The 23,173-nt window shown below is 36.7% G+C and overlaps 1 protein-coding gene across 7 annotated transcripts in view; it reads left to right on the top strand.

The window, feature by feature from the left end:
• PPP2R2C (protein phosphatase 2 regulatory subunit Bgamma) overlaps positions 1-23,173 on the top strand; it is a 200,248-nt gene that overhangs the window by 154,797 nt on the left and 22,278 nt on the right. For all 7 annotated transcript variants that reach the window (XM_064653280.1, XM_064653281.1, XM_064653284.1 and 4 more), the window contains one exon: positions 14,590-14,754. In XM_064653280.1, the coding sequence (XP_064509350.1) occupies positions 14,590-14,754 (165 nt within the window). The remainder of the gene's footprint in view (positions 1-14,589; positions 14,755-23,173) is intronic.

Here is a 23,173-nt window from a genome sequence, read left to right as displayed (position 1 = left end):
GCAGGTTTTATGTGATAAACATTTTGATAAATTTTGAATTGTGCTCTGAGGTAAACTACTGGAAATGCTGTCTGAGGGCTCCAGTGTCTCATCTTGCAAAGCCATGGGGAAGAACAATATGTAGAGGAAATAGAATAAAAAATAAAAAAAATTAAGTTCTACTGCATGAAATTTGTGAATACATGAAGTCCACACCAAATATCAATGCTTAACTGTTATATTCTTTTGCCATTTCTCATCTGCTTATCTTTACATTGTAAACTGGTCATGATAGAGATCCTCGGTATTACTGAAGTGCTTGACGTACTTCACACAACTAAATGCTTTGCAATAAAGGTATTTTAAAATAATTGTAATAGAATTTTGAGGTTAGTCTTAGCACCACTTTATACACAGTTAAACAAAGACTGTGAGAGCCAAATAGGCTTGCTGGAATTTTAACTCAGAATCTGACTGTTGCCCAGTGAGATCGCGCTTTCCATTACTTCCATCCGTACTCTAATTCTGCATTAGGTGAGGTGACAGACTTTTCAGGAGAGAGAAATCCTGTAAAAATGGTAACAGAGGTGAAGAAATGCTAGGAAAGTGGTTTTGTTTCTGAGAAATACAAATCAATGCTCTATAGAGATTTCTTAACTTCAAGAATGTAATGAGATGGAATTTCACTGAGTACCAACAGAGGTTTTCTGTTAGGGATCACTTGTTTTAACGGACAGAGAAAAATAATTTACTGTTTTTCAAAAATACATGACAATTCTAAGCTTGCAGAAGGTAGTAAGAAATAAAAACTTGGTTGTCTAGAGAGATGAATCTTTACCTTGCTGGTGCTTAGCATTTAGCCATTTGATGATGAATTTAGGAAAAGAGTTGTAGCCCCTAAGCCTCCTTGTCTCTCCCAAAAATTTTCATTTTATGTTACTCTTATCTGAAGCAAAAAAGAAAAGGAAAGCTTCTTCATTTCAAAAATGACTGTAGTAGATGGAAATTCATTGTTATCTATTTAGCAACAATTTGTGATTTATTTCAGGTTGTTTTAAAGTGATCTGACTCTCAAAGCTCTGCAAAATGGCAGTTTTCGTTGACTTTGTCTTTTAACTTTTGGGTTTCAGATCTTTCAGCTTAGAGTAGTTGTGCATTGAAAATAAATTATTTAGGAATTGCCTATGCAACTGCAGATACCAAATCACCTGGTAACTTGAGGATCATTTGCACTGGTGTAGTTCAGTAATTAGTTTTGCTAAGATATAATTAATAGGTTGGCAGCAGGTGCTATATTCTTCTATAGTTTTTATTCCTAATGCTTATTATTTTTATGTCAGCAAAGATGTGTATGAGTGGCAGCAGATCACAGGTCATATACTGAGGCTCAGGATAGGAACAAACTCCAGCATAAAGCTCATAAAGTGCTGCTGACGGGATCAAAACAAAGTGCTGTCCTGTATAGTTGTGTTGGTGCTTCTGGGTACTTAAGAGAATTATTGAAATCATAAAAAATAGCCCCTCATTTCTGGAAATATTCTTTGCATTAAGTAAGCAGAAAGTATAAACAATTCATACCGTTTTCTTCTGAGGTCTTTTTCAGATGTCCCAGAAAACTAGAGAATGAAGTTCTAGTTTGTAGGGAGGCCTGAGATGTCTTTCATATATGTCTAAAATTTTCATGTGTTATCCATACTGACTTAAAGCTTAAATAATGCATCAAGTTTTTAAATGGTTACCTAATTTAGGCTCTTCCATACAGTATTTTGGGCTTTTTCAGTTAGTATTGTGGACCTGAGAAAGCAAGTATGACTATACCATTTGATCTAACTATAGTAGTTATTGAAGAGAAAGATGTTTTGCTACTGCCAAGGTGAAGTACATATACATTATTTCTTGTCTAAAGTACTGACCTGCAAAAATTCTGATAGTCTTCTTTTATTTTCCTCTTGGTAGGCTTATTTCATGCAATCATTGATTGCATGAAAGTAGAAAACATTTTGTGTTTTCTTTAGTTTTTGGGAGGACTTCCTGATTGTACTGAGAAGGTCACAAATAGTGGTACCCAAAATAAACCCAACTGAAAATCAAGACACAGATTTGTAGTCAGGTATTTGAATTCCCAAATATCACATTTACACATCATCCGAGGATGAGATCCAAGAACTAGGGAGGGTACTGAATCTTTGTTAGTGATAATTAGAGTTAAAGTAAATTTAATCAATATTTTTGGAGATAAAAGTATACTGAAATGCATTTTAGCCTCTTTTATATTTTTTTCATGCATCACTTTGCACTTACTTTATATGATGTTTGTAACATTAAGCCTTAAACTGATGGCTTAAACAAAGCACAGTAACCACTTCTGTAAGTTAAAATACTAACTTCATACCCCACCTTGCTCACATGTACAAGCAAGCTAGGCAGACTTCCAATGTTAAAATTGCATATGCACTAGAAAAGCATATTTTATTATACATTAAATTGAAGAAAGACAGCTCTTAAAAGAATAAAACCCAATCATCATTTGAATAGAGCTGATAAGCAGCATTCCTGTATATCAGTGATCGCATAAAGCCTGATTTTTCTTTGAACTGTTAGAGATGCTGCACTGGTCCATCCTAATTGGATACATAGTACTTGATAAATAATAATTAAGAGGAGAATAAAAAGAGGAAAGAATTCTCTGACTGCTAGACTGGGGACCACACTGGCTCTGTGAGTAATTAAACAATGCATCAGGCACTTGTTCTTTGTAACCTCAGTAGTCAAATGCGGCCTAAAGTAAAGAATTCTCAGTTTTAAACAAAATAACTCTTGTGACCCTTCTAACCAAAACCATCCTATGATTCTATGACCATCAGAATAAGGATTTTAGAAATGTGGTAGCTGGGAGACTCATAGAATCACAGAATCATAAAATGGCCTGGGTTGGAAGGGACCTTAAAGGTCATCTAGTTCCAATCCCCCTGCCATGGGCAAGGACACCTTCCACTAGACCAGGTTGCTCAGAGCTCCTTCTGGCCTGGCCTTGAACACTTCCAGGGGTGGAGCATCAAACTTCTCTGGGCAACTTGTTCCAGTGCCTCACCACACTCACAGTAAAGATTTTTTTCCAAATATCTGATCTAAGCCTACTCTCTTTTAACCTAAGTTGTCATCTTCTCTGAACTGCATAGAATCCTGATAGTAAATGGAGCCTTTCATGAACTCTCAACAGACTCATTTGTAAGAAAAATTCTGCATATCCCAAGTGTAAAGTGCCAAGAGAGAACTGCATTTTTAGCATCACTTAAATGGCTTTGTCTTGTAGACACTAACATAGATGCTTGTTAGCTTCTACAACAGGCACTGACTTGGTTCTTCAGCTTCTGTTAAGGTAAGAATATATCCAGTTCAGTTACAGTATTATTTCTGATCTGTTCATCATCTATTGTAGAATATCTTAATTGAGTACAGCTTTTAAACTTTTCAGAGTAGGAACAGTTGTATGTTTATATATGATCTTGTGCAGATTGCAGTCGTTACAACTAGCTGTGTAATTCAAATAATAGATAATAATTATAGCAGTAAGGCTGTGTGAGTGGGGTCTGTAAGGACCTTACAGATTATTTGTTTTCACGAAATACAGAGAAGTCTCAACATCCGTTAGGAAGACCTCTAAGCATCTCTAAGTCCAGATTTAGGGAGCTCTGAAAACAGTGAATAAATTTGCAAAAATGGTCCTTTAATACTTTCAGGACTTCTGTTTGGTTTTGCTAGAGGACACTCTTTTATCCTTGTCAGAAACAAGTGCTTTTAACTATTCTTGCCACCTTAAAATGACTCCTATCTCAGGAATTTGACTGTCAGCCAGTCAGAGAGAACTGGATGACAGAGTGTGACTCACAGCCAAAGGAGCAGTATCAGAGCTAGTTAAGCAGTATTTTAGCACTGAATCCCTGTCTGAGACCTTCCTGCCATACAGCTGAAACGTACATTGCAACAAAAGCAAACAGTGCATGGCTGGAGCGTATGGTATCAATGTTGTCAGGACATGGGATAGTGCTATGGAAATATTCCCTATCTAGCCATCCTCTAAAATAAATAAATTGGAAGATTTGAGTCTGGCTGTGAAAAAATAATTACAGCTGAGACCTTTACGTTCTTGGCAACAACCAGTCTCTTCCTTTTTTTGGAGTTGCTTTTAAAGAAGTTAATTTAAGGTGATTTGAGTGTAACTGTAGCCTTGGGATAATTGCGGCACTGCAGATTTATTGTTTAATAAAAAAATTAATTTGTGAATCAGAATACATAATTTTCTTACTTATCACTCCTGTCCATACACAACTTGAATGAATACATATGTGATTACGTTATTCTTTTAATGGATTTCTTTATCTGGTCCTCTGTCTTCTCTAATGCAGTTGTCCCCAAATAGAGACCTATATCTATTATTTAGTTTCTGCAGAGGTAAGGAAAAACATAGCCAGAGGCATTAGAATACTGTTGCTTTTTAAAAATGTATAGTGAATTGCAAAAAGGAAAAACAAAATAGACTGGAGTTACTGCAAATGATAAAGAATAGTGTGAAATCATGAGCCTGTAAAAACCATTTCAGCATTCTTTAATAGTACATTAAAGAGCACAACTGGGATTGCACTGAATTCATGTGTTTGTAGAGTGATCCAGGCAATGCAACTACTGGAGATACTTAGAAATTTTAAAATAGGTGCAAACATGTCTTTTCACAGATCTCCACAGAGATTAATTGGGACTGTAGCAAACAAGTTACTCTTTTGTAGCAGGAATGCCTTTTAAAATGCCATTATCTCAAACTTTCTCAAGTTTATTGCTATCAAAGAGAGAAAGAGCACAGTAAAGCTGAAATGAATGTTAGCATGAAATAGAATTTTCAGGTTTTATCCAGAATCTGCAATCCTTAGCAGAGAGGGACTTGGGAACTATGGCAAGGCATATTAAATTACAGATAAAGGGTCATGTCATGGAACCGATACTCATCTTAGTAGCACTCACATTTTTAGTGTAATGTGACTGCAGTCAATGAAGTTATTCCTCTGGAAATGGGTAACAAGATTCAGTCCAAGATTTATTGTCTTACTAATTTTATTTCTTCAGTTGATGAGTTTTAATCAGTATGGTGTCGTTGTGGAAGCTTTTAAATTGCCTACTTCTGTTTCCCTCTGGATTAATTTCTCACTGAAGCATTTTGAGAATGAGCCATTCTCTGTTGTCACAGGTGCAGGTGGTGTATCCAACTTGAAAAACATGTATTATGAATTTATTGAAAGTTAGACAAAAAAACCATTTACACAGTTCTAGGTACAATTATACAAAAAGATAATGTATAAATAATTTAATCACGTCTGCCAGAGGGAAGAATTCTCTTAAATGAGTCTAATTATTCTTGTTCCCATGTGAGTTTGGACTTGAAATTAACCTTGCAAAGCACAATCTTTTGCAGAGTATTAACATAAAGAAGAGGAAAATATAACTTGCTTTGCTCATTAGCTAAAATATCTTGAAGAGTGTTCCATATAAGAGCAGAGATGTCATAAAAACACTCACATGGTCATCTTAGGTATTATAGAACTTGAAGTCTGTGTTCTACGTGAGTCATCAAAACCTGAGATCTTGGAATCTTTTCTCACTATTGAAGTAGCCAGAGCACTTCTCATTAATGCAGACATTGCTTTCTTTTCTGTTGTCGTAATAGAAACTGGTGAGGACTGTATGTGAAATTGTAGTAGTTAAGGTAGGTCACTTTTTGGGCCTTTGGAATAGAAATGCTCTGTAAAAAAAGGCCATGTTAACTTTCATGAAGTTACACCAGCAGAGTTAAGAACAAGTCTAAGACGACTGTTTTGCTACTGACTAGAAGTTACCTGACTTGTTTGGAATCAGTGTTCTGAAAGCACATCAAGCAAACAGACAAAAAGCTGTGAATATTTAACCCCTCTTTGCTTTGGAAAATAATTGTGGTGTTTCAAACTCCCAGAATGGAATTTCTCTGCAGTGCCTTGAGACCAAGCTGATGTTTTTGTAAATCTTCTCAAATAAATTAAGCAACTAGGATATAAGTCCTGCCCCAAGGTTTTGATCAGGTGTCTTATGTAATGTAATATAAACAATTTGAATGTAAGCTTTTATTAGGATTTTTATAGCAGCTATTTTTTAGAAGTGTCTGCCAATTTTTGAAGATAGTTTTATTTCACTACTGCCATAACAAGCATACAGGGAAGAGGAAGAGCTTTATGTTCTAAAAAGCACTTCTGGCTAGCTAAATTTAGCAAAAGTTGCATCCTTTGTGACTTGAGTTGCAACATCAGTTAAAATACAGAATTATTCTGCTCTATTAGGGTGCAAATATTACTGTATTGGGGTTTTCTGGAAGGTTTATGAAGAAATAAGTTGCCTATTGGGAAAGAAAAATCCCCACCAAAATGCTCTGAGGAGTCTGTACCTGCCAGCTGGAAGTTCTGTGTCTGCTTTTTAAGAGACATATCTTCCTGAGCTGCATGGCATTTAATAATAATCAAGAAGAAATTTCTTGATGGGATTACCTTCTAGTGCATGGGTTAATCATCAAAAAAAAAAAAAAAAGAAGAAAAGAGACATTTTATCTCTTATTTCCAAGTTATGTGGGAAACAATCCCTGGCTATTTTGAAGATGGGATTTGGGAAGTTATATATATATTGTATTTCTCTGTAGTACCAGGAACTCTATTCAGCAAACTAAGTAGATCCCTCCAAGTTTTCTGTTAAATGTCTAATGGATTTCAGAAAAGCGGGTTTGTGAATGATGAGATTATACTCCTGTTGCTTATAAATTGTCCTTGCCTTATTAATGTTGAAAGTTGCACTCTTTTCTTGGAACCCTTGCTAGTATGTAGTACGTGTTGCCATTTACTATCCTATGCAGAACAGAACTGCTGAAGAGAAGTTAAGCTGGGAGACTTAGTAGGGCTCTTCTATTAATAATTTATATGTACCTGAGATTCTTCTGGTATTTATATTCTAAATGTGGGACATTCAACGTCCCACAACAGTTTCAGACAATTCATATGCAAATGTGTTAACTAAATGTGACTTTGGAACCTTTCAGTGATTGAGTACCTTACACAGAGAAATGCAGATGTGCATTTATGAAGGCAGGTCTTTGTCTGTTGATTCATCCACTTAATTTTCCTTTTAGCTGTGTGCAGATAATGATTTCTTTGCTCTTGAAAATTTGAATCTGCATGTGGTTGTTGCTAAAGCAGGCACGTGACTGTGTCTACAGATGAAAATGCGGGCGTTCTGTTCAAAAAAACAAGCCAAAAATTCCATTCCTAAATAAATTAAAATTTTCCAGTATCAAATTCTAAATTCATTATTCTCTAAGTAAGTCACTGGTTGCAGTATGTATAAACAGGCCTATCTATGACAAAATTTGGATGTGACTGGCACCATTTTGCACCATTTAAAATGCTCTTTTTCCTAGCAGTTGCTAGCAATTGGTACTCTACAGTTCTTACTTTTAACACTTATTCAGATGTTGCACCTAGTCCATAGACAGTTTCTCCTTATATATTAGGAGATAGAAGGAGATATGTTTTTCTTCAACTTGCATACAGCAAAGTCTGTGATGTTTACTGCATGTATGGCAGTAAAAGCAATTTCCTGAAATTTGACAAAGTACATTTAAAATATGTTGATTCTTTTTTAAAGTAACATTTATGTAATCAAGGTTTGAGGTTTTCTTGCTGCTATCTCTTTTTATTCTCCTAAGATAATAGGAATGTGAAGTAATTCTGATATTGCAAAGATCGGAATGAGATCTCTCAAATTCAGAATGAATCTTTAGACTATTCTCCCCCCTGTGGGGGAGGAAGTTCCAAAAGACAAATGTAATAGTGAGAATAATAACCTCTCAAAACCAACTAACCAGGAAGAGAACTGAGCGAATACTCACGTAGCTGGACTACTATGGATAGGTAGGAGAGAGACCAATAGATTAGAATCCAGAGCTATTGCTCTTGCTGGCCCTTAAACTGACCTTTGCCAAACCTTTGCCACTTCATGCCTCAGTTTCATTCTCTGTAAAACATTCTGATACTAACTCTGCTTTAAACTTAATGAATGGAAAACGTTTTTAATACTACTTTTAATTTCTTGTCAAGTGTCTCCAATTCCAAATGAAACTTCAGATGTGGAGTCCAGGAGTTGCAGTTTTGGTTCAGAGGTTTGATATTTAGATTCTGTTCCTGGCTTCCTGTTCAGCCTTGGTCTTGAGGGACTGTGGTTTCTTTCAGCTGCCACTTAAACCAGTAACCTATTCCTACATGAATAGCTGGGATGTTTATTGCTACTGCAGCCTGTTAACTATGACCATGTCTTTTCTTCTTCCACTAACAGCTCTTTTTCATCCAACTTAGGCTGTAATCCTTGACGTAAGAAACTTCAGAAGTCCACAGAACTGTGTTAACATTACTTATTCTCTTCTTTGAATGCACTCCATATGTATTCTTTCTGTCATGGGCAATCCCTTTACTTTTTGTTTGCACAGCACCTAACCTAGTTGTCTATGGTTTGGCCTTCCACATAGAGCTAACAGGCCCCATAATGGGTTTTACTTTTTCAGTGTCTTATAATCCTGATATGAGGAAAAATACAGAAGCCTTTGTATTGTTATAATAGCACTGTTTAAATGCCTTTTTGATGAAGACATTTTGTTGCCAATCAAAATCAAGCCATTTAAATTGGTATGTTCAGCAAATCACCACCAGCATGAGACTGTTGCCAATTCTCAACTCCAGTATGATGTCTGAAGAATCAAAATTCTTCCACTGCTCAGTAGAGTCATTGTTATAATGACCATGGAATTAAAAATGGAATTGGGCTGACATTGTCCTGCTAAGTAATTTTCAGGTATGGATCAATACCTTGTATTAACAGATACTAGGTTCAGCTGGAAGGAGCACACACTTATGCAGCAGTTTCTGCTTTTATGGTTCACAAGAGTCAAGTGGTACAGAAAATGTAATTGCAACTCTCTGAGCTTATAATAAAACCCATGCAGTACATGCTTTTAGTGGAGCAGTGGGCAAATGCTGTGCGATGGAAGGCATTGACACTGTGGTTACTGGGAGTACTTAGAATATAAATACTGGGTCATCTCTTTGCCTAAGGTAAAACACTGGAATTTGAAGAAAAGGCCAAATCCATTAACCTATTGACAATTCATTCCAGAAACCCTTGACTCTTGGACAACAGGTCTGAAATAGAGATTCAGAAACTGGAGCCTATCCAATGCTTTCCTTACTGTCAAGATATACCTATTGTAGAACTGTCATTCAACAGTGAAAAACATACAGTGTATCTTTAAGAAATGAGAAGAAACAAATAAGTTGATGGTTATTTAAAGGTTAGGACTTGCTTCTTTCACTGATAATAAGATCGATGTAATCACATTATGATGTTATCAGGCACACTGAGGCCTAGTTCTGTCCCTGGTCCCCCTCATGTACACAGCCTGGAAGAAAACTGGAGCCATTTGGAATTAATTTTCTCACCTAGCACATGGTATAGGAATGATATAACCATCATGTAGGAAGTGTAAAACTGGTAGAGCTTGATTTGTAAGCATCACAGTTCCCTCCTTGTAATGAAAATAGTTTGCACTAAATGACTAACAGAGGAAACCACTCAGAGAAATGCTTATATTAAAAGTGTAGAGCCTTAGCAGGGCCACAGTAATCAATTACTCTAAACTGAAGCCCTGGCAGCTTCTATGAATTGCTATTGATTTCAGCTACTAGTCAGTGAGTCTTTCTAGGACTAGGCTGAAATGTAGGTGTGAGATACAGACAAAATAAGGAGCCTGAACAAACCTCAGTGGAAAACACAGGGAACAGCCAGGTTCGGTAAGATATGTTATGCTGAAGGTTATTTTTTGAAAATGCCTAAAAATTGCAAAAACTTAAGTCCCACGCAGGGATAAAAATGAAGTGTCATATCAGCATATACTGAAAAAAGAAAGATGAGAATTTTGGTTATCTTGTGAAGTTACTATGGAAAATTTTGTCTGGCTTTCTAAAGAAAGCTTTTCTCCTCCTCCATTGCAGTTGAGTAAAAGAGGGAGGGGACAAGTAATATTTTTTTGTAGCCTTCTTCTGACCATAAAAATTATTTCCTTCTTGCAGTTAACCCACAAGTCACATAAAAATTATTCCAAAACAATGATAGAAGATTCAGTCCTTTATATGCCATACCCTGTGAGTTGCAAATTTGTTCTCTACAAAATTTGGTTTCTTGTAGAATTCCTTGATGGTTTCAGGAAGACGAAGCAGCTATTTCTTTATGCATACTGTTCACTTCAAAGGGAATTTAATCTATTTTCAGGAGACTGCTATGTTTCCATTATCATACAAGGAAACTTATCCTGGGACGTTTTTCGCTCAGCAGGAATCCTGTGTATTTTCCACATTCTCATTATACATGTTTTGGCATGAGCATAAAGCAGGCACGCTCATTTAAATTCTAGCTGATCAAGAGGAAAAGTCTGATTAATGTGAGTTTTGGATCACGGTGAGGGTCAAGTTGGCAACCTGCAATAAAAGGAACTTTCTGGAGTGACTTCTCCCAGAGGGGTATATTTGTGTTAAATCGGTGGCCCAGAGGCAGTGGAACAAATTTTCTCCCTCCTGTTAGCCTTATTTTGCTATCAGCTGCACGACAGCAGCACAAAATACTGGATTAGAACTAAACATCCCATATAACTGAATCGTGCACTCGGATCACATCCCTCACACTGCATAGCACTGCAGGTCGTTAATCGTGCCTTTCCTTACACTCTTTCCTCCTTCCTCTGACACTGTTTTTCTTCCCCCTCTCCCCTCTTTGAGATCTTTCCCTAAAGCCTCCTTGCAGTCAGGCCTTGTCCTGCCTCCTTTCTCTCCTATGTTATACCTCTGTTCTTGAATAGTTTGGGGAAAGCAACATAGACACTCAGCTAAGTTAAGGTTACATTGCCTTAGAGTGGCTTTGTTGCCTTTCCCAGAATTAACTTCCTGGTCTTTTAGCTTTACTAACACATCTGTAAGACCATCATCTCTCACCGTTGTGGTCGCCAAGTGTACTAGACCTTTCATTTCCATTTTGCTGTGAACAGCAAGTCTTCTATGTAGATTTTCTATAGAAAATCTTCATAGCTTTATCCTGTTTCACTGAGCCAAGCAATGGAGGAGAGACCTGGTATGTCAGACAACAAATACTGAAGGGGGACAGACCTGTTCTGTTTTTTGTGAGCAAGAAGATATTTTCTGTTCTCTGTTTTAATGTCAGTGAATTAAAAAACTTCCAGTGCATTCCAGCCCATCGCTGGCAAGGTGTCAGTTCAACCTTCCCTTAGTGCAAGTATCTATCAAGGATTAAAATGCCTCATTCTTGACAAGCATGTGTGAGAGTCAAAGCAGCATGAAAATCTTTTTCATTTTCTTAGGGGAAATTCCTACCCTGTTCAGGCACAGGAACACCAAGTTTCACAGGACAACAGAATAATATCCTAGTACACTGCCAGTGGTGAACTGAACTCTCTGTTATTTTTGTTTTAGATAGCTTTGGTCTTAGGTGTTTTGTCCATACTCTGAAAATTAACCAGATTTACAACAGGAGTCAGATGTGACTGGTATTTTGGAGGTGAGTGAACTGAGAGAGAGGGACCGTGCCCCACTCAAGACGTCCTTCCATGAGATACAATTGCAAAGGAAGACAATAGTGTAGGAGACAACTCTACAGATTTATGCCATTAGAATACTTTTCTCTGTAGCAATGGAATTTTAGTTTAATCAGTTTCTGCCAGATTCCCTCTGCTTTGAGCTTTTCAAGTTCACCAAAGGGCTTGTTTCTGAAGCACACTGTCTGATCCAATTTTTTTTTATTTATTTTTTTTTCCTGCCATGCAACATTGTGCTTAAAAGGAAGAAAAAGACACAAAGGGAAGATAGAAAAGTAGAAATGAGAAGTGTCTCATGGGAGATACTTGCCCTTACCATGTCATGCTAGTTTAAATACAGTTTCCACACATCACATGTACTTGATTGTTTTCAAATAGATGGCAAAAATCATGAGAGGAGGGAAATGTTCCTTTGTGTGACATATTATTCTTTTGATATATTGGGTTCTGTAGCTGTCAAAACAAAGGCTGTTTTTCCATCTATTATTACAAATGCATTTGGGGTAAATCTCTTCTGCAACTCTCCATTCCCTTGATTGTTTACTTCAATACAGTGTTATTGTTTTAATTTTTCTAAATCTAACGAAATGATGAATTTTCAGTGGTGCATTTTTGCTGTGATCCTCAGTAGGCAATGAGGTTCTTTCTCAGTGGAGATTTAAATCACATCTGGAAATGCAGTCTGTTTCAAGTATTTTCTGCTTTTCTGGCAGGAGAATGGAATATTTAATTTCATTATTCGACATAGGTTTATTCATTTTATGCAATGAAGGGAAATTCATCAATAGTGTCTTCAACATCCAGAAAAATGATACTTGCCATGACTGTTTCACATACTCTATTTATATTTTATATCTTTTTCATCACTCAGCAGTTATTCATCTCTCTACTGAGAGGTGAAATTCTTTTATTGAGTTACTGTAATTTCTCTGAACCCCAGAAAGCAATTCAGTCTCTGAAAGCAATTGCTTTTACTTAAAGATATTTCTTGAGACAAATTCACCAAATACAAATAACTGAATAAACATTTTTTTTTTCTGTTGATTTTCAAGAATGTTTAGTGATACTTTATAAAGGAGGTAAATCAATGTTTTTTTATCTTAACATTTATTACACTAATATTAATCATGATGGATTCTTGGAGATGAATGCAAGCATGATAGTACAAGTAGGAATGCAGTTAAAATGCAACATTAATTCATTCCCAGTTGTTATTAAATGTCATAAGATATTAATAGTTTTGCTGATATTTTCCTTGGTGTAAAAAAAAAAGGCACAACAGTGTGATGCAAAGTCATCAAGATATTTATCTCTGAATATTTTATATTATTTCAGTATAGTGTCTTGGACCTGCGTTTTTGGGAAAGATCAAAGTATAGAGTGTAAAGGTGGTGATAGACTGTGCCCCATTCCCACAGAAATCAATCAAAGGTCTTCCATTTCAGAAGTGGGCACAGTGGGAACAGAAACAGGCTTAATACCACAATATATGATTTCTCTTGCCATCAATAAAACAGATTTTCTCATTTATCTTATCCTCTGAGATGCTTAAATTTTGAATGTCAGCTGATTCAAATTTTATGTTCAGGGAATCCAGGCACTGAGATGATTTGTGTTTAGGGCACTGAACTGGGATTCAGTAGATCTGGGTTTGTTCTGTCGTGCATTTCCCGTGTGATCTTATGCAAATCCTGTATTGCTTCTCTCACAGCCTCATCAGTAAAATAGGGTAATGTTACTCTTCTTCTTGTTCGAAGGATTTGTTAACATTTGGATGGCTTATCTACAGCAGATTGCTGAGGGCCATGTGAAAATGTACAATCTTATTTAAATGTAGTACTTTACATATATATTCTTTCATTTTATGCTTCTGTATCTACTGCTCTCTTACAGCCCCCTCATGGGACACTTTCATTCTTTTCTTTATAAGCAGTCTTCCACAGGCTGGCCTTCTCCTCCAAATAAATGCTAATCAGGTCCTGCTTTTTAAGCTCACCAAGGCAGGTAATATATACCTGCCACAGAGACACAAGTGTTGGAGAGGCACCATGTGAGCTGTACTTCATGTGGATGTTCTTTGGTGATCTAACTGACAGGTTTGTTCTTGAGAAACTTGATCTTTGATGTATTTTTGGTCCCAGTAATGTTCACTTAAATGATTCAAATGTACAATTCTCAGTCACAGAAATTTGTATTGATTTCAGTAATGAGCATCATTTACATAAAAACCTAAGAATACCATTTCATATACTTCTTTTGTAAGTATATAAATGGCAAACCTAATACTGTGCAGAGTTTGTTTTTGAACAAATTGTATTAGTATGTATTCACCCAAAACCATTTCCATAAATGCTTCTGTGTTTTCCACAAGCCTTTCCAAAAAAAGTACCTTTTTTGAGGCTTTTAACTTAAACTACATGGATTTTTTTAGCTTAAGTTGCTTGATCATAAAAGCCAGTGAACCTTCACTGGAATGAACAGACCTGAGCTGTGCATTGTTCCCTATCAGTCAGTGTTATCTGGGATAGAGCAGTGATTTCAATAGCAAATGCAGGAGATACAGCTACATGCTCTGTTAGTTTCAATGAAGGTGAGAATTCTGTATCCCTGGAATACTGTTTCTTTGATGTCCTTGCACAGCATGGGCAAATGTTGACCTGCTAATGGCATCTGCTGTAAAACCATGCAGGCTTTGAGTTTGATGTTGGTCTTTGAGTTTGGTGTAAGTGGGGCAGGTACAGAAATTTAAAAATGCACCACTGCCAAACAAATGAGTGTATTTTTACCTAAAAGTGTTTCTTGTGTGCACATTTACATGCTTCCTTCGAGGAGGCAGTAAGAGTTGTGGTTTAGCTGCAGACAACTGCATTTTCCTTGATGAAACTTCCATTCAGACATTGTAGATATAAAGCCAGCCAATATGGAGGACCTGACAGAAGTGATCACAGCCTCTGAGTTCCATCCCCACCACTGCAATCTCTTTGTCTACAGCAGCAGCAAAGGATCCCTGAGACTCTGCGACATGAGGGCATCGGCTCTCTGTGACAAACATTCCAAGCGTAAGTCCTTGCTTCATTGAGCCCCAGATGTCATTAAAGTCTTATTATTCACAGACAGCATGTAGATGTGTGCAAACCCTGCTGTATTAGTTTCTCCTTTGCAGGCACATTGGAAAACAGCGAAAGGAAGAAAATTTTTTTTTATCTGTACAAGTATTAGCTGTGAACTTGATAAGAGTCATATCTGTGACTGGTTGTCTTTATAGTTCTTATTGCAGGGATCAGTGAAGAACCCAGAACTCTCTAGCAAAAGAGAGAGGATTCCTAACAAATCAGAGAGGGTGGGGGCAATATTTAAGTAGGTGAGCATAGTGTTTTGAATACACAACTACTGTTCTGAGTATTGCAGCAAGTAAATTTTGATTGGCAAACTGCCTTCAAAATTTTGAATCCATTTTCATGGATTAAGAAATATTAGTGTCCTACCTAAAAATGTAGTCCTGCATTCCCTAATATGTATTTTTTCAATAACGTGCCTGAACAGATTCAGAGGAAATGCAGTAAGTAATATTGAAGGGAAAAAAAAAGAGAAAAAAAAGTTACTGTTTTGGTATAGAAGGTGTCATTTGTCCTAAGTGATTTTATGTAGTCTGTGAAACTTTGATATGAACCACCAATTCATGACAGTTCAAATCTGAAACCTACATAAGAATAAGGAAGCAAAATGTTAAATTTTTTTTCTCAAAGTAAGGGTTGAAGGAAAATGCATGTTCATAATGTCTTACTATCAGCTCTTTATGTTCTAGAGAAGACAGACTATGGTTCATCAGTAATCTGGAAGCCTGGGCACTTCACTTTTTGCAAATGATAAATGCTGAGACAAAGGCATCATATTGTGGGGCTGGTTCCTTTGAGGAGCTGAGAACCTAAGGAGTCAACTGTGGTGGCTCTGCTTTAGTCACCTTCAGGACTGGGGCTTCCATTTGAAACACTGGAAGGAAATTCAGGAGAAATTGTCTTGGTGCAAGAGCACATAAGAGTTTTAATGTCACTCAGTGCCTACTTGAACCTTTATGAGGTAGGCAGATCTTATTAGTACGGGCAGAAAGGGAGGGAAAAGCATTTGAATATTTAAATGAGACAGAAGTGGGGCACAGATTTAGCACACAAGCTATTTTTTTAAACTGAAGTAAATGTAGTAAAGAGCCTATGACTAGGCCTTTTGGCTGTAAGGAAAAGTGCGCATGCTCAGAACCTCTTAGGATGTGGTCCCCAATTATAGAAAATAACCTTCAAGGACAATTTCCTAAGCAGAGAAGTGTTCTACCTTTGTTAGCTGTATCTCGTTGTACTTGTAGGGGGAATTCAATACCATGAAGTGAAATATAAGCGTGACACAGTGACACAATGCTGCGGGTTATCCTGTCCCACTTAATTGTTTTGTTCTGTACTACTTTCATTTCTTCCTGTTAATAAGGCCTCCATGCCCCTGTAAGTCATTGCCAAATGCCAATCACAACTTATTAAAGCCACAATACAGTAACCCTGGATGGAAGAAGGCGTTTTATGCCAGAAGAGAGCGCAAGGTCTAATGGTCATTGATTAAACCCCATTTTCCAGATCTATGAGTTAGAAAATAGCCATTTAATGTAGCATTGCTGCACTGAACTCAAGTCAAGCTCATTGAGAAGCTGAGCGTGTACAGCACAAAATTGATAAGCAATGGTAGAACTTCCAAAGTGTTAAAAGAGTAGGCCCATGTCTTGCTGATCGGAGTTTTGAGTGTAGCTCTCAGAGGCAAGCAAAGCTAATTTTGTAAAGCCCACAGTAGCCCAGAAGGATATACCATAAAACCCAGTCAGTCTGCAAAATCAAGTTATTTACATGATTGTCTCTCTAGTACCTTCACTGTGTGTCTGATTCTTCTTTACAGTAGCTAAATTTACATATGGTCCATATGCATGATGAGTACCCTGCTCTCCAAGCTCGGCTTGTCTTTCAGTCTTTCCCCATAACTGACTTCACTTCTAAACCAAAACACTACAACTGGAGTCACTGTAAAAACCCTTGTGTTCTGCGATGCAGCCTTACCTCCTCAGCTCTGTTTGGTATCACTGTGTGTTGCGTTTCAGATATTGTTCTGAGAACATAATAGATGTACGTATTTTTAGGGATAAAAGATCCAGTGTAAAACTTAGAAAAATACCTGGATGATGAGCATATGTTGTGAACTTCTAGGTTTTATTCAGATCTCTATAGCTGTGATAAAGTCCACTGCAGCCCTCAGGGAAAGGGCCCTTCCATTTGTACAAGCTTACAGAGTGCCATGAATAATTACTGTGCCATACTGTAAAAATAAATTATGTATTAATATCTGTGGTGTAAGTGAACTGACATGGGATGTTAATAAATTACAGTGTCTTGAAGATTTCTGGTTTGCTGAACTCAGTGGCAAAATCTCTCTTTTCAGCATTAGTGACAGGAGCCTTGCAAGGTTTCCCTTATAAATCCTCCTGGCTCTGACCTGGATGAGACGAGTATGTACTCATCCTTGATGCCTATGCTGAGATTTATTAGCAAGCAACCAATTCGTGTGATGAGATGTAGTGGGGATCTCTGTCCCTTAGAAAAATTATCTCAGACCACCAAATTATTCATAAAGCATTGAAAGAATATCAGGTCAGTAGTTGAATTTTAAATGGTCACTGAGATACTGATAAGGTGTGATAAAATGTGTTGTGTTTTTAATAGACTACCGTAAACTGCTTCTTATAACAGCTCTATAATAGATCATGCAATGCTGAGCAAGTATCAGAAGAAAGTCTTGTGTGGCCATAGCAAATGTATATTGGAGAAAGCCCAGCCTGTAACCACAGGGCAGGTACACACATAGTACTGTTCTGTGTTATTATCACACTTGGCAAGTAGTGGGAGAGGATGCCATCAAAAATGTTCAGGAGAGGAGGTGCCAAGAGGGATGCATATCCCTGCTTATTTAGAATGTTAGAGGGATGGGAATAAGGAAGCAGTCTACAGCATTAGAGGTAAAGATTTAAAACAGATACAAAAGTCAGACTCAAGCAGCAAGAAATAAGGATTAATTTAAATAATATGGAACATTTCACCTAAATAGTGTACTTGCCCAAAAACCCAAAGATTGTCTTTAAGACATTATTCAGGCAACACTCATGGTAATGCAGTGTAGAAAAAAGGCAGTATAGGGAAATCTGTGGCAGCAGCAAAAATATCATTTTTAGAGCAGTCAGCTGGGAACATCGAAAATAAAAGAATTGCCCACCACAAATTCCATAAATTCTCATGCAAATGATTCAGATGACACAGAAGACAAGCATAAGGATCCTGTTGCATTACAGCAATATAATATGCAATTGTTGAATTAAGAAATAGTTGCTAATTTGGTTTTGAGTTTTTCTTGCTAATATTATGTTCAGATGCCCTTATAAATGTGTTTGGAGTTAATATCATTCTTCCAAACAGCTTGTAGGCTAGATGGGTACATATGGCTGTTTTAACAAATCATATAATAAAGCAGTCACCTAAAGAAAACTGTGCTTGAACATGTGAAGTCAGAAAAACAATGAAGAGCTTTTTCAGTAGTTCATCAGAATTATTAAAAACATTATTAAGTGGTAAATATGAAGTGTATAGTTATGTGATATGGAAATTTAAGTCACTCAAGAGTATAACTCCTGTTGATATTTCATGTAATAGCCTTAATATCTTAAAGTCATTGCCTACTTCAGAAGTAGTAATCTATTTAAATGCCATATGTTGCTTTAAGGGTTTTTTATTATTCATTTCTTAATATGTATTTGTAGACTAAAACCCTGTTTCTAATTATCCATTACCCATGTGCAAAATTTACAACAACATACTTCAAGGAAAGAGGAGCTGCAGTTTCAAGTTGTTTGCTCTGTGTGCCGTGGTGATCTTTAAAATGCAGATTTTGGGGTTATACAGCATTAACCTCTGTCACCATTCATGCTTTTTGTCCTCCAGACAGACTTCACAAACTCCTGAAATTGGGGTCTGTAAGAGAAGCCATTTAGACCTTCCCTCCCTTTGACCAAAGAAGTGTTTATAGGTGACAGTCCTAACAGCTGTCTTCTCTCGCCTCTCCCTGAAAGGAGCAAAGCATCCCACCTGGTGCATCCCAATTCCATGGGATCTAGTATCTTGAAAGTATAAAATGGTCTTGGGAGCAATGCAGAGTGAATTTTGGGGTTGGTTTGTCACTCAGAGATGCCACCCGAAGATAATGGTAGTGGTTTTTTCATTCAGAGTCCTCTTCCACATTTTTGTTTGAAATCCAGGCATGAAATAAATGCCAGCCCTTCCCCAAGGATAAATGCCACTGTCCTGTTAGTCTGGCAAGTAACTCAATTGCTCAAAGTAACTCAAAAAAGCTGCTAGGCTTTTTTGAAATTACCTTTAATTTTAAAGAATTCAGAACTGTGCAAGCAGCCAAGACAGAAATCAAGGATAATCTACTTGAACATGTTGAATTTTTAAAATCAAATTAATTATATTTACTGGTTGTTTAAAGCAGATTGAAATTTCAGGGACAAGACAACTTTCAGACCTCTGACTGAATATGGATTATCTTTCGTTTGCAACAGAGAACAACCAGATGCACAAAAAAGTCTGTGACAGACTATCCCTGCTGGATTTGCTAATTAATATTGACCTTTCCAAATGAATGATGCTTATTGTCTGACTGAAAAAGGGACAACTTGTTTTTCTTCTATGTGAGCTTTACATCTAAAATACGCTTTTTATTTCTGTATCTGGTCTCATGTCAACTTATCATCTGAGAGAGAGGGACAATCACCATTCTCCCTTTGTGCACTGAGAGGCCACTGTCCAAGTGATGTCCACTTCAGGCAGAATCAGCAAGGTTTCATGTGACAGGAGTGAAATTTACCCAAGCTTCCAAAATGATTTGACCTTGTGCTTTAATGAAGTCTTGTTCTTCCTATCCTAATTCTGGATTTATTTTTAAAGGCATACATATGCACTACAAAGGCATATATTCATTGCTGATTTTGTATCCCCAGTGAAGAAATGTGCCTGTATCCTGATAATTCTTTAATTATAAGTGTCACTAAAGATCTGTTACTACAATTTCATGCACGGTAAACTAGATCCTGGAATAGATCCTTCCTTGTGCAGGAATCCATTGTGCTGTTAGCATAGACTCCAAACCTTCCATTCTGCTCAGTTTGGATGAATGTTTGGATAATAAAGACATTTAAAACATGGCTAATGTAAATTCAAAAATGTTTCTACAGAAATGCAGTTATGTCTATATAGTATTTCCTTCAGTTGTGCAAAGTATGTTAAATCAGAGGAAGAAAAAAAGCTGATTTGTATACTTCTAGCTATCAAATAGAAGGAGGAAAGAGAAAAGCCTGAAGCAATGGTAAATGATTTATGATTGAAAAGGTGTTTCTTTAACCCCTCTCCCCCAGCTACACACAGATAAAGCAAATAACTGCTCCAAGATTGATTTAATTATTCAGTCTATTAAAATTCCTGTCTTGTTTGCTTAATTTTTTTAATAGCAACAAATACTGCCTTTCAATGTCTCATGAAACCGACGTTCAAGATTTTGTTTCACTGGGGGAGAAAAAACTCACCATTAATCTTACATATCAAGATCAGGAAGGCTTACACATGAATTTGGCTGTAGAGGAGTAGTAGTTTTATGTCCCATTAATTCCACGGGATTGCTCACAATATGTGACATAAAATATGCACATAAGTCTTTGTGAGACCGAGGTTTAAAGAGCCTTGATCTTCTAGATTGTGCTTGTGGTTTTTTTCACTTCCTTGCTCTCTTTAGCACCATTTCTCTTTATTAACAAACTCACTGGCAAAGTTACATTAATCTGAGCAACTCTGTAGTGAAGCTCCCACCCACTGATCTTTAGCTATTGATCTGGCTTTGCCTTTCAGCACTAATGCACTGTCCCTTGTGGTTTGCGACAAGCTGCAGCAACTCACTGCAGATGGTAAAACAGATTCTTAAATATTGATTTGAGGCTCCACTTTTAAAAGCCATGCTCTCTAGAGGTATTGATGAGAAGCCTAGTTTTAATATTGGGTCACTGGATAAAGGAATGCTTTGTGGTAGGTGGAATTTCAGTCTTGTGGTGAGGAGGTAGCTTCAGAAATTTGCTCTGAGTAAAAGAAGAAAAATGATGTGTAAGTGACCGGGGCACAGAGAGGTGCCCTATGAATTATATAAAAACAAACAGAAAATTGAAATGTAAAAAGGTTCTGCTTTTTCAGTTTAAAACAGGATAAGCAACCACAGGCTACAGTAATATAAATTTTAAATAAAGGTGTCTTAAAAATAATTGTGTTTTACATTGCTTATGAAAGTACATTCAAAAATTCCCACATGTGTGTAATCATATTAATCAGTGTAGACCAAGAAGACAAGATTGTCATATTAGCAGATAATTCTGTTATTGAAAGAGAATTTCTGAAGGAGATGAATATATGAGTGGATTGGCTTAATAGAAAACAATAAAACATTCAGAGATAGTGAAAGATAGAGTAAATAATACTGGTAAATCAAATTATTATCATGAATAATGAAGCTAAAAGGCATAAAGAGACCATGAATTTCAAAGGGAGCTTGCAGTTGGGATTTATTCACTTAGAATGAACTCCGGAACTCTTTTGCATGAAATCCTAAAATAGATTTTAAACAGTGCATGTTAGTGACTATACCTGGTCCTTCTGGCCCAGTGTTCTGGCTCTGGTAGTGGGCAGAAAATACACGAACAGAGCAAGTGTATATATAATCTTTAGCCTCTGCAATATGCAGCTGGAAACTTGAGCTTCACGGACTTTAGTGAGAATGAATTTACTGTGTTTTACAATACTGAAATGGATGTTCAGGTTTTGGGGTTTTTTTTAATTTCTACAGTTACCTTTGAATCTATTTTTTACCATTCACAATATCTTTTAATAAAGTCTTTAGTGGCTTAATTAGGCATGGTATGAAGAACCATCTGCTCTCTCCTTACCCTTTCCTGGTTTCATGTGGTGACCCCTACTTGTCGATTGGAAGAGACAGTGTACAAAGTGAACTGTCATTCCCTATTCATCCTTTCCATGCTACTCTTTATTGCAAACCCCTCAGTCTTTCCTAGGCTGAGAGACCCCAGTCTATTTAGTCATTCCCTGCAAGGAAGGAATTTTGTACTTCTGGTCGTTTTTATTGCCCATTTTTGTGTCTTCTTGAGATCTCTGTCACATTAGAGATGAGTCCAGAACTACACTTAGCTCAAGATGTAAGCATATCCTGAATTAATTGGCACCAAAAAAAGGCTTTCTGTGTTGAAGGATAGCAACAAGTGTCATATGCTTTAAAAAAAAGAATAAGATTAGTATTTTTATATGCGTTCAAGTGAAATTTAGTTCAGTTTTTTTATACTAAATTTGATGAAATATATGTGATGGAGCAAATCACAGCTGATCTGAGAATGGTACTAATTTGCCATCTAAAAATATTATAGTTAAATAATTTGTAAGACTTTTAGCTTAGGATCGTGTTTTGTGTGAAACATTGAAGTAGAATAACCATGTATTCCAGAAAAAAAAATGGTTAAAATTTTTTATTTATCAAGTTCTTTTATATTGGTTCTTGTTCCTTTTGCAGGTAACTGTGGCTAGTCAAGATGGGTCCAATTCCATTTCAAAGTACTGTTTTCCAGTACATTTTAATTGGGAATTGCAGCCATTTGCATTCGGGATCTGGAATTAAATAGGGACTTAGTTTAAATCATAAATTGGTTGGCCTGGGACTGCATCTCTTTTCTGTGTTTATGAACCTTAAAGCTCACTGAAGGATTACCTGATCCACCATCAGTATTTCCAGGTCCAGCTGAAATACACCTGTTGTTTGTATACCTGTGTAATCTGTAATAAGTTCTGAATTCAGCCTAGCTGCAGACTGTTTGCTTGCTTATATAATAAAAATGAAAATTATTCTCCCCCTCTTGTTCCAGCATCTTTGTTGGCCCTGGCTTCTATGGTCCTCTCCCTCCTCACTAACCCCACTGCCTCTTGTTCCACTGTTACCAAAACTGTCTTCACCCATTTGTAGCTGTGACCCTTGAACAGGAACTCGATGATTTTGTATATTCATTAGCTATCTTTTGAGGGAGAGAGAGTAATTTCACGGTGCAGAATTGTCAAGGATTTATATCTAAGTAACAACACTTAAATACTATAAAAACAGAAGTTCTGAGGACAGGATACAAAATATGGACATTGTCCTTTAGAAAAAAAATGCTTTAATAAGTTATTACTTGTTCATAAGTAGAAAGAAAATAGGAGGGTTTTTTCAGGTAGAGGGAATGACTTTTTAAGGCTGTCTATAATTTTATCCTATGACTGATGGTATTTCTCACCAGATCTGTGGAGCTGTTAAACATTCATC

The sequence above is a fragment of the Pseudopipra pipra genome, chromosome 4, assembly GCF_036250125.1.
Source record: "Pseudopipra pipra isolate bDixPip1 chromosome 4, bDixPip1.hap1, whole genome shotgun sequence".
Classification (NCBI taxonomy): domain Eukaryota; kingdom Metazoa; phylum Chordata; class Aves; order Passeriformes; family Pipridae; genus Pseudopipra; species Pseudopipra pipra.
Note: the sequence above shows the minus strand (reverse complement) of the source record. Positions and strands in the feature narration are given on the sequence as shown.